At 43.7% G+C, this 12500-nt stretch overlaps 1 protein-coding gene across 2 annotated transcripts in view; it reads right to left on the bottom strand.

Moving 5' to 3' along the window:
* The window catches only part of lrp1ba (low density lipoprotein receptor-related protein 1Ba), a 421137-nt gene that overhangs the window by 133954 nt on the left and 274683 nt on the right, over positions 1-12500 (bottom strand). For both annotated transcript variants that reach the window (XM_037534585.1, XM_037534586.1), the window contains 4 exons: positions 8799-8918; positions 6721-6834; positions 4906-5061; positions 3167-3289 (listed from right to left, as the gene is read on the bottom strand). In XM_037534585.1, coding sequence (XP_037390482.1) covers positions 3167-3289; positions 4906-5061; positions 6721-6834; positions 8799-8918 — 513 coding nt within the window. The remainder of the gene's footprint in view (positions 1-3166; positions 3290-4905; positions 5062-6720; positions 6835-8798; positions 8919-12500) is intronic.

Here is a 12500-nt window from a genome sequence, read left to right as displayed (position 1 = left end):
ATTTGAACAGAGGTACACAAACTTCTGCGCATGACTGCATATTTGACGTATCAGTGAGTTAATATTTCATCAACAGTTATTATGGTATTTTAGGTGGCTGTAAAGGTGCTGGGAAACAGTTGCTATGCTATCCCAGGTGGTTGCTATGGTTCCCCACACAGTCTATAGGGTGCTGGTAATAGGGGAAAAAAATCATCATTTAACAAATAATGTATGAAAAATGTACATCAAACCAAAAAGCTGTATATACAAGCGCAATCAGACCAAATATTCCAGAGTTGAAACTGTGCCGATATCATGAAAACTGTGGGACAAACTAGCGGACGAAATCCACCAGAAACATAAGAAGAAGAAGATATATAATTATTATTATAACAATTATTAATGCCCTTTTTTTACACCATAGATTTGTAAAGATTTGATAGAACTAGTGTAGAACACACTCTAAGTGAAAATAACAACATAATTAGCATATCATCACTGTCGGAATGAAACCTTGTACCCAAACAGTAACTTTACAGGAGAAGGAACAAAAAACGTTCTTAACTTTTTTTAGGAAGTTAATGGATAAACACTTTTTCCAAGTAATTTTGGACCATTCCGAATCGTCATTCACCAAGAATCTTTGACACAACTTGAAAAGCAACTGGAAAAACCAGGCAGCGATGATATGCTGGCCTAAACACATGCATTTTAACCTGGATTTAAAAACACCTATCAGGTTTGCATTCCCATTATTCTCCAGGATGTTACTCCAGAGTTCAGGAGCTCTAGAAGGAAATGATATGCTGCCCATTAAGAGCTCATTCACTAGACTCAGTGAGATCAGTGAGTAACTTGATGGTCAATGTAAACTGAATGAGAGCAGAATAAGTTTCTTAGTGATATTATTGATAAATTCAAATACTAAACTAGCATCCAGTATAACATCCAGAGTAATCTCTAACTGCAAAGAAACTAAGCTGGATTAGGCTACAAACATATACACACAGATTACATACCAGCTACGTTGGCTCCATAATTCAGAAATATAACAAATCCCCCCATTAACAAAATAAACCAGATAATTACTAGTCCAACAGAAAAACAGTAGCCTTGGTGCCACTTTCCAGCCTTTCACAGCCCTTGCATGCTGTGATTAGGAGTGTTTGAGCACATAGGGCTGACCAGCTCTGGCTGAAAAGTAGTACCGATGGATACTCTGGTTTGACCTCTTGCTTCATCCAAGCTCTGTTAGACGCTTCTTTGTTTTCCTTCTTTCTTCAGCAGTGTGAGCTGTTATAGGCACCTGTATAACTTTCTCTGCCATTTTTGTGAACCTCGCCTGCGATCGTTCAGCTGTGTGTGTGTAAGAGTGTGTAGTATGTCAGAATCCACATGTGCAAATGAGTATTCATGCAGAGCACACATGGGGGCAGGTCGTAAGGAGGGCAGGTAGACAGGCAAGGTAGGCCCTTCGGTCTGAATGAGATAACTGGATGGGGGTTTTTACAGTTCTGTAGCTTCCACAGATTTGATTTGTTGATTGGTAATAGGATGTAAAGAGTATTTCAAGAAATAGAACAAAATATATTTCTAAAATAAATCATCTACGGATAAAATCTGCAACCTTAGTTTGAGCTGACGTCAGACCCAGCAGCGATGCCTGTTTAATAGGAGGACATTCCTGGTCATGGCTTTTGACAGTTTTTCGATGTGTGTAACTGAGCATCATAAACATAAAAGTGAAATTCAACATTGCGTTTATAAATTATGTATCCTAGATCTGTTCAAAAAAAGTGAAAACAATAACGGTCCTAAAACAGAGCCCTGAGGGACGCACATCTCCATGTTTTCATTTCACAGTGGCAAACCTTTAACTTTTCCTTGTTTTTCTTCCTCTTTCGTGTTGACTGAGCTCTGTCTCAATCTGATCAATTACAGAAAGAAAGGCTGATTCTGAGGAAGAGATAAAAGCAACAGTAGAGAGCGAGCTAGTGACATTTTCCACCAACAATTTACCTGTTCAAGTTACCTGTCTTTATCCATAAAAAAGAAAACAAAGAAAATGAGAAATATTAGTAAAAAAAAAAAAAAAAGACGGGGGCTTCTGTTACTCAGCACGGCTTCAGAGAATCTAAAATCCACCCCCCCATCCAAAAACCAACTACATTTCCCATAATCCCCTTTATAAACACTGCTCTGGTGACTGCCTCAGCTGTGAGGCCTCTCTGATATAACACAGCTGTGTCTCCACAGCCGCAATATCAGGGATAAAAGAAGCAATAAAGGAGATTATTTTTATTGTTCTTAGAGGCAGCTGTGAGAGAAAGTGATAAATGTGAGGCAGTTCGGCTGTTCTGGAGAAAACCAATCCGAACTAAATTCCAACATCACTCCCTACAGCGTGTATAGTGTGCTATCCTCTGCCTGGCCACTTTATCAGAAACCCATCCTTTACAGTTCCATGAAGGAAGTTTCACAAGTCAAAGAAGTAGAAATCATATTTAACAGAAAATTTGCCAGAAGCTTCAACAACTACATCTAACAACTCTTCACCTTTATTACAGCTTCCATTTTAACACATTCAAGGGCTTTACAGTCATTTAGAGCTTTAAAGACCAGCAGCAGAGCTTTAAACTCTCTCTAACAGGTCCAGGCGGTCAGTGCGGTGTGTAACGGCGTGATATGAGCTCTCTGTGTTGGTGCTGTGAGGATCCCTGCTGCTGGGTTCTGTACTGGTTCTAGAGGACGGACCGTTCTCTCCAGTAAGAAGGCCATTACAGTGATCAACTCTTCTGAGCAAACATAGCTACAGCTTTCTCTGCGTCGCTCTGAGAGAGGAAAGACTGGACTTTTTGGTTTTCTCACAATAAAAAACTGCTTTAGTGACTGTGTTAACATGCAGATAAAACACAGCTCAGAGTCTAAGATCACACCCAGGGTTCCTACTGCAGGTTTGGTAAATGAAGCTAAAGAGCCGAGTTTCAGTATTTCTGGTTTTGCGTTATTTTGTTGTAGAACATTTTGAGACATACACCGAGACTGAATCCCAAACTGTGCCGAAGCTGTAGCCCTTGTTAAGCTCACTCTGAAAGCCCTCCTACAGTTTCATTCATAAACATAAAATGTGTAAATCTGAAACGTGTCCACTAGAGGCCGCTAGAGATAAGAGACCGTCGCTCACCACACTGAAGCTCGTCCTCTCCGTCCTCACAGTCTTTCTGACCGTCACACAGCCAGCGGGTGGAGATGCAATGGCCGCTGGGACACGCAAAGTGACCGTCTGCACACACCTGACTTTTGGAGGCTGAGAGTGGTCAGGAGAAAAAACAAGGTCATGGGTCAACCAGGGACATTTCACAGACATTTGAAAGGCATTTTGAAAGTGCTTCATTTTCCTTTGCTACGACTCATCTGTATTTGTGGACAGCAGCTGGTGGACAGTGATTCATTCAAGTCAACAGTCCTCATAAGACTGCTGCTCCTCCACAAAGTCCACGTTTACCCTTAGCGAAGACTGGATACACCTGCAGTACCTTGGACGTTCTTGGAAAGCTGACCTCAAAGCGTCCACCAGGTCCAGATTAAGACCTTTTGGTGCCCCTGAGCAGTAAAGCCACAGTGCCCTCTCCCCACAAACCTAATGATAGGTTTTTACTGATAATTGATAGAGGTCTTGAGATGGTTCTGCTAAAGTTGATCTGATTCTAATCTGAAGCAGCGTTGGTTCTCTAGCTAAGGCCTTGATAAGATGCTAATGAGAGGGCATGATCATTAATGCAGACCAAAGACGTCACTGTCCATCAAATTTACACAGCGATAGTGATATTTAAGGCCGGATGATTAGCCTGACTGCTGTGACATTTGAATAGATTATCAATTTAAAGTAAACCAAAGATTCCAAACCAGCTGCCCCCTCTGTGGTCTGAGATCTTTCTCTCAGGATGTGTCCATCTCCTCTTAAACTCTCCTCTAAAGGTTCTTCATAGAACCCGATCCTCATCTCTTTCCTGTCTAAACGCTCCGTTATCTTCATCACTACTTTCCAAACCCGCTGCAGCAGCTTCAGCAGCTGGAAACTCTCTGACGCTGTTTCCCACGAGTCTCCGATGTGGACTGAATGAAGAATGAAGGGTTTCCGGCGTGACGGTCAGTCCTTACTGATCTCCTGAGTGTCCGTCGGTCAGTTTCACACAGAATGTAGATGGACACACGAATCCAGCAGCTCCACACGGCGAGAGGCGGATGACGTGTATCTCAGCCCCTCTTCATAGGCTCATAACTCCGGATGTGAGTCTCGTAGGATCTCGGGATGAGATGGAACGGAAAGCGCGGCTCTACGGATTCAGGAAGGGTTTGAACTGGATTTCTGAGCTGGATCATCACAAAGACACAGGCACAGATATAGAAACAGAGAATTTGATGTGCAGGTGAGTTCATGGACCCCAGAGGGTTAATCAATTTTGGTGCCCCCAGGCAGTCACCCAGGTCACCCAGGTCAGCCTTACTGTAGATCTGACCATGTCAACCACAATCATGATCACAGGGTGTCGACTAAAGTGAGTGTAATTTCATCAAACAGCCAGGCCTTAAAATGAGGGGGGAAGCAAACGGCTTCTTTCAACACTGGAGGCGAGCGCACCCCCCCCCCTCCCCCCTCCCGTGTCCCCTAAGACTGCCTCGCTGAATATTTCGTGATAATGTTTCCAGACAGGACCAGCCAGAGCTCCAGGATCTACATCTTTAATAAGCCGTGATGCATTCAGCTCGCGTGTGGAGCGCATACAAATCCACGGCTGCTCCACGCTGCTATTCACCACAGCATTCTGCTCCCACAATGGTGCCTAGAAAACAAACAAACAAGCAAACAAAGAAACACAGGAGGGATAAACAAAAAACAAAAGCGGGGGGGGGGGGGCGTACCATGGCAGCGCGCCTCATCTGAGAAGTCTCCGCAGTCGTTGGCTCCGTCGCACAGCCAGTGAGGGAGGACACACAGAGAGGTGGAGTTACACCTGAGGAAGGCAGCGCCGCGCTCTCGCACGCCCAGCCTGTGGTAATCCACACAGTCCACGTCGCCTGCACACACGGCACACAGCCGCAGACACGCCACGCCACGCATTCAGACTTTCTCAGGCGTGAAACAGGCTCAGGTTATATACATCACCGCTGTCAGAGCGAAGCCTCGCATCTCCATTTACAGAACAGACCAACAGAAACAGGTCAAAGCTACTTTACATTTACTGCCCTTACATGGAGATACGAGTTACTCTGCTGACAGCAAAGGGAGTTTATGGAATAATAGTCCAAAATGTATTATACATGTTTAACTATAGATCCCATATGTATGTAAATACCTCCACTTCATAACAATGTCAATTATTATTGCAATGTACCTCTATTCAAATATATATATATATATATATATATATATATATATATATATATATATATACACAGTACTGTGGGAAAGTCTGAGGCACCCAAGACTCATTTTCAATCTATTTGTTTGTGTAGTTTGTGTTTATTTGCTGAGAAAAGTCTTAATATTTGAACAAAATATATAGAATATTAATTAATAATGATATGATTGCTTAGATGCCTAAAACTTTCACACAGCGCTGTATATTTATATATATATATATATATATATATATATATATATATATATATATATATATATATATATATATATATGTGTGTGTGTGTGTGTGTGTGTGTGTGTGTAAGTACCTATATGTAGTAATAATATCCCATATTAATATAGTTTTGCAAGATAAAACATGAGGACATTTATTTGTCTCAGGTATACGTGTTGATTTAAGCATTTATGAACATCTTATGAAGCATTTATGTAAGACTTTATGAATGAATAAGGTGTTATGTAGACAGATAATAACCTATAAAAGTACCTATTATTTTTAATTAACACACACACACACACACACACACACCTATTGTTTGGTCAAGTTAACTGCCACTTCAACCCCAGCCATCCTTCCAACGTCCTTCCGTTACTGTGGTGTCCTCCCAAAAAACTTCCCATATAATTCACACATTTCATTCCCTCAGACACCATCATTCACACACCCAGCTTCCCAAACTCACTCTGGGAAAAGCCAATAACACAAGACCATTTGCACTGGACTGCACACTAAACCTACAGAGCCTGTAAGCTGTGACTGGGCTCACTCAGGTCAGCCAACCAGCTTCTCAGACTGAGCTTCGGAGGCGTGTCTGCAGGTTCTTTGAGGAGCTGAAAGTGAGGCTCCTGAGAAGAACGGAAGCTGGAAGCTGCTTTTCCTGATGCTGGAAAGTGATGAATGTTTGGTAGAAGTGAACTAATGACGGGAGAGCCCTGCTCAGCGCTGTGTATGTAAATGTCTATTCGTAGTAATAAGATGCAACGTTTCGTTGTCGGGACAAAACCTTACATATCTCCATTTTTGAGGTTTTTCAGTTTTGGACATAATCTGAAAATACCTGATGTTCTTTACATCGTGCGTAAACTTCACGATGAATGGACCAGAATAAACGGCCCAAAATGGCTTGGAAAGACGTCTGGTTCCATTGACTTCCATTAAAAGTAAGCAGGTTTTTTCCTCCTCCTGTAAAGTTCCCATTTTGGAGATACGAGGTTCTGTTCCGACAGCAGTGATATGTATGACACTGATATATGTGCGGAGGTTCCTCTAACCCCAAACCCAACTAGCACCCACACACACAAGCTGCTCTTACTGCAGTTCCTCTCGTCAGAAGCGTCTGCGCAGTCGATGATCTGATTGCACCAGGCCGCCTGCGGCACACACAGCCCGTCTGCACAGCGCCGCTCTGCAGCCGAGCACGAGGAACCTGAGAAACACAGAGAGCTAGAACAGTCACAAAACAAGCTTCTTCAGGGTCCCTTAGAAAAGGCACCAGCTGTATTTAGAACCACGAGGTCTGAGAACATGGTTACTCAGATTAATGGGGACTGTGATTATGGTGCTACATAGCACCGAAAAGGGTTCTTCCATCATGTCTTGAAACTTGTAACAACAGAAGAACCCTTCTGGTGCTACATAGAACCGTTATACCATGTAGAGAACCATTTAATCACACTTAAATAAGATGGTGCTTCAAGGGTTCTTTGGTAAAGACAATGGTTCTATACAGAACCGTGAGCACTCAAAGAACCCTTTGCATGATTAAATGGTTCTTTGCATGGAGAATGGGTTCTTCCATCATTACAAACTTGACATCCTGACTGTTTTGCTACTATATAGAACCATCTACAGCACACTCCACATCAAACCATTTCACCATGTATAGAACCACAAACATGCATGGGGTTCTTTGAGTGTTCACGGCTGTATATAGAACCATTTTCTTTACTGAAGAACCTCTTTCTAAAGAGTGTACCTGACCTCACTAATGCCAAATCAAATCCTCAGCATGAACACTCAAAGAACCCACTGCATGATTCATGGGTTCTTTGCATTGTGAAAGTGTTCTTCAGATTAAAGGAGAATGTGCTGTAAATGGAACCCAAAAGGGTTCTTCTATTGTTGCAAGCTTGGCATTTTGGTGTTCTATAGAACCATCTACAGCACATTCTCCATCAATCTGAAGAGACATTTCACCACGGAAACCCATGCAAAGGGTTCTATTGCTGTTCATGGTTATATACAGAACCCTTTACTAAAGAACCCCTGGAGAACCATCATTTTAGGTGTGTAGTGTAAAGCCTTCCCAGAATGGTAGCGGCTGTTTTTGCAGCAACTCACTATAAAACAGCCTTCAGTTCAGAAGAGCCTAAAAATAAAGGTTCTATGCAGGTACACGAGGGTTCCACCCCAGTGAAAAGAGGGGAACTGACCCAGAGACAGTTTGCTACCTTTATTTTTGAGAGTGTACAAACTTTTATATGTAGATCAGAACCCACGAGCTGGATTATCTGGCCTGAGTCTGAAGCAGGGCGGCCCAGTCTGGGACCGTGGACAGTTAAGGGGAACCTTCTCAGGCTGCCGCTCGCGCAGTGTCACCCTGACTGACCGATCCTGCCCAGTTCTATATATATGAGCTGGCACATGTCCACAGCTGTCCAGCAGTGCTACAGAAGGACAGCAGACAGAAATGAAGCCACACTTTCTGCCCAGTAAACAGCAGCGCCAATTACGCTCCGGCCCTCCTGGCCACGGACTTGGGCTTCAAGCCTGCGTTCAACACGCAACACTCTAACCCAGTTGCAGCAGCCGGACTCCTTCTGCTCACTGATTCCTGTAGCTGGTGCACTTTTTCCCTGAGGCTGGAGCTCGGAGTCGGGAAGGAAAGGAAGTGGTGGGGCGGCGTGACGTGCGCTCTCTGTATTATTAAGGCTTTTCAGCTTAAAAACTTATAACTTATATTACAATAAACTTCAGCCACCCTGTTTGGATGTGAGGATCCTTTGGAATTTTATATTTCCTTCCTGACAGGAAACAGCACAACGTTTAATCGTTTTCCCACTGTATTCAGTCCAATATGTCTGCTGTAGGCTGAATGGGTGGGGCTAAACTGCTGTAGGCTGAATGGGTGGGGCTAAACTGCTGTAGACTGAATGGGCGGGGCTAAACTGTAGACTGAATGGGCAGGGCTAAACTGCAGATGGAATAGGTGGGGCTAAACTGTAGACTGAATGGGCGGGGCTAAATTGCAGACTGAATAGGTGGGGATAACTGTAGACTGAATGGGCAGGGCTAAACTGTAGGCTAAATGGGCGGGGCAAAACTCTTATTTAATACAGTGAAGTTTATTCATGGAGGGTTCCGTAATGAAGACGATGGTTATGAACTCACTGTTGCAGAAGACTTCGTCTGAATTATCGCCGCAGTCGTCGACGCCGTCGCAGAAGCGAGAGCTGGACACACAGCGCTGGTTATAACAGGGCTTATAACCACTCCTACAGTTACGGTTATCTGCAGAGGTCGAGGAGCAGAAATGTTAGATTCAAACATGTTGGTGACGTTTTCCACATCAATCCAAACCAGCTTCAGACACAACTGAGCATAGATTCATTTACCCTGTCAAACTGCTTCCGGAACAATATCCACTCATACAAGCGCAGGAAATTAAGGGCAAAAGGAAAATCATTTTCCTCGTTTAGAAAAGCTTCTCACTCACAGTTACTTGTCAGTTTCCATCTCGCTTTCCTAGCAGGACGAGGGCTTGAGTTCGCAACATCTGACAGGAATAATCTGATCCAGTTTTAGATCTGGTTCATTTCAGAAAGCACTTTTCAAATATCTGAGCGCTTCAAACTTCACAGTTGAGATTCTCATGATATCCAACCTTCAACAGATGCTGGTCTTCCTTTACCTCTGATTTAGACCTCTGATAACGCGACTACTCTGCTTTTAAATTGGCTTATTGTTGATCCAACGCGACTGCCATTGTCAGGTTCTAGGGCCTAAACTCTTAACTCTGAAACTCTAACTCTAACTCTGAAACCTTCAAGATCTCCTCATGAACTCCAGATCAGAAAACAGCACCACACAAACATCCTAACTGGACTAAACCTCCTAAATCCTGTCCTAACTTTAGGATGAACCCCAGCAGGGTCCTGACTCCTGTTTAAGGTCCGTTTCTCTGGTTCTGAGGCGGCTGAGTCAGGCAGCGTAGTTCACTACCAGCATAATGAGCTCCATTTATTCCTACTGTAAAACGCGGCTTTCACTGGGAGATGCTTTTCTCTTCTAACTCTGCGTTTTAAACATCTCAGACGCTGCCGACTCGAACTCCACCGCCCCTCTGACCACCTTCCTGAGTTAATGTAGATGATGGAGTATTACAGTGATGGAGGTGAATAATGAGGAGGCGGAGCTGAACGGGTGTCTGTTTATTAGGAGGAGGAACGTCAGTGCGCTCGGCTAAAGCGTTTGGGAAATGGAGACTGAAACTGGGGACTGGCGACGGTGTGATAAACAGCAGGGGACGCTCTGATAAACTGCAGGGGACGCTCTGATAAACTGCAGGGGACGCTCTGATAAACTGCAGGGGACGCTCTGATAAACAGCAAAGTTAATTAGAAGAGAAAAACGTCTCCCAGTGAAAGCCGCGTTTTACAGTAGGAATAAATGGAGCTCATTATGCTGGTAGTGAACTATGCTGCCTGACTCAGCCGCCTCAGAACCAGAGAAACGGGCCTTAAACAGGAGTCAGGACCCTGCTGGGGTTCATCCTGAAGTTAGGACAGGATTTAGGAGGTTTAGTCTAGTTAGGATGTTTGTGTGACGCTGTTTTCTGATCTGTAGTTAATGAGGAGATGATGAAGGCAGGAGCTGATATTCTGGAATAGCTACTGAACTAAATTCAGTCGTTATGGAGACTAAACCGATCTGATTTCAGAGTTAAGATGTTTGTGTAACACGGCTCCAGGTCCAGAACATGAATTCACCTTTTGGTGCTCACAGGATCACCTTGTGTTTTCGCTCTTTGCTCAAATTTAGCCTGAACAAAATCTTTTTAAACCCTTGAGCTTCGCGCTCTGACCTCCTCAAAGTTCTCAGAACAGAATCTGTAATCTGTAAAAGTTTGGTCCAAAGTCTGGAGGCTCATTATTCAGCATCTACTGTGAAGTATTCAGTAACTACTATGAAACGAGTGTGCAAGTGCTGCTGAAATTAGAGTGAGGAAATTGAAGTGTGGACCCCCATACGGACCCCTAGAGTTTAATGGCTGAAAGACCCCGAGCTAGTGCGTGCTTCGTCTTCTCTTAACTGTCAAAGCTGCGTTTGTAGTGCAGGTGTAGACGGTGCGATGTAGTACAGCGGGAATGGCTGGCTGGAAAAGGGCAGGGGAAAGTTTGCATGCATTATTAATGACAGGAGGAAGCGGAATCCTGCAGGAGGCCGCAGGCATTTCCTGGCCTGAGGAATGGCAGACAGAGGCTTCCAGAAACAGATGTTCACATTATGATGACTCTCAGGCTATTGTCTCTGACTACCGGCTCCGAACGGGAGCCAAAAACTGCAGGCCTCGCTGCAGGGGGGAGCTTTTTAAGGCTGCTGCTTTGTGAGGTTGAGACACTGCAGGTTTAAAATGCTGGGATCAAAATGCATATCTTTTGCCTCTGGGGCGAAACACAACCAGCCGTGTGATGACGCCTCCCTCCCGATAGGAGTCCAGACTGCATTAGTGTCTCTCCAGCTTCTCCTTTTTCTCTCTGAGCATCTCCATATGTACATTATAGTTCAAAAATATATAAGCAGATCTTTAAGCCAGGCTTCTTTATCGGGTATTATCATTGAACCTCTTTCAAATCACACAATTACTATAACTACACTGTTAGAACTGAAGGTTCTGTTCAGGTACGTTTTTCATCATCAAGGTACAAACAGTGTAAATGCTCCCTCAAAGGTTCCACAGTGGGTTTTTCCAGGTGAAAAGTTGGTATTTGTACCTTTTCATAACCGAATGTTTTAAAACAGAGCAGTAGAGTAAAAGCCTGGAGGCGAGGCGAGGCGGGGTGTGTGGAGTCAGTCCAGCTCAGAACAGATAATTTCTGTGGATTATGGTTCAGTTATGTTCCCTGACTGAAGGCACTGAGATGGAGCTTTGAGGATACCTTTATTTCTGAGAGTGCACTGCAACTTTGAAACCCTACATTTGAGTGAAGGGTTGACTATTTAGACATTCAAAATGCACCGATTTATGTCTTATGTACATAGAACAACTTTGAAACATGACGTCTGGTTCCTATCACCACCAATCTAAAGACATCTGAACCATTTCACACCAAACGTTTCTGATTACATCTCACACTTAGAGCAACACTCAGTAGAGCAACATTAACACTGTACAGGAGAATCAGCAGTAGCTTTCTGTCTATGCTTATTTTTTACCTAGTTAAAGGTGCAGAAAACGATGTTAATTCAATAATCAAAACAAACAGAGTGTCTCAGACCAAACAACACAGCACTGTTCTAGCCAATCAGCAACAGGGGGCACTTCTGCTTGCGCACAGGCCAGGGAAAGGGGAGGGGGTACATGCTGAACCCCGTGCATCGTCATGAAGAAGAGATGGTGTCAGACAAAGAGGAGACAATCTGAAGAACAAAGACTGAGAAATAAGTTCTTAGATCAGGCAAAGGCGTTTCAGAGCTGACGAGGCTGAAGTTGCTTCCTATTCGCCTATATGCACCATTTAAATTTCACGTTTGTGAAAAAAGGTGAGAAAAAAGCCGACTTCAGCTTCATTGAGAGACGAAAGGTATGAAAAGGGATGAGGAAGTCGCTCTGTTTCCATCTGACAGGTCTCGTTTGCTAACGTCTGTGATAGCTAATCCCAACTGACTAACTTCTCAGCCTAGCTAACTTTAGCTACCCTGCATGCTGTGAGGTTGTTTGTTCTAACACTACGTCATGGTATTTGTCCGTATAATGTTTGTGAAGGGCATCGTTTACCCTGGCAGTGCACATCCATGAATTTGGTAATGGAGCTTCTGAAGTAGCACTGAATTTGCTTTGCGGTTGAGCTCAAACATCAAGTCATTCTCAAC

Source organism: Pygocentrus nattereri, chromosome 25, assembly GCF_015220715.1.
Source record: "Pygocentrus nattereri isolate fPygNat1 chromosome 25, fPygNat1.pri, whole genome shotgun sequence".
NCBI classification, from domain to species: domain Eukaryota; kingdom Metazoa; phylum Chordata; class Actinopteri; order Characiformes; family Serrasalmidae; genus Pygocentrus; species Pygocentrus nattereri.
This window is presented reverse-complemented; position numbering and strand designations above follow the sequence as displayed.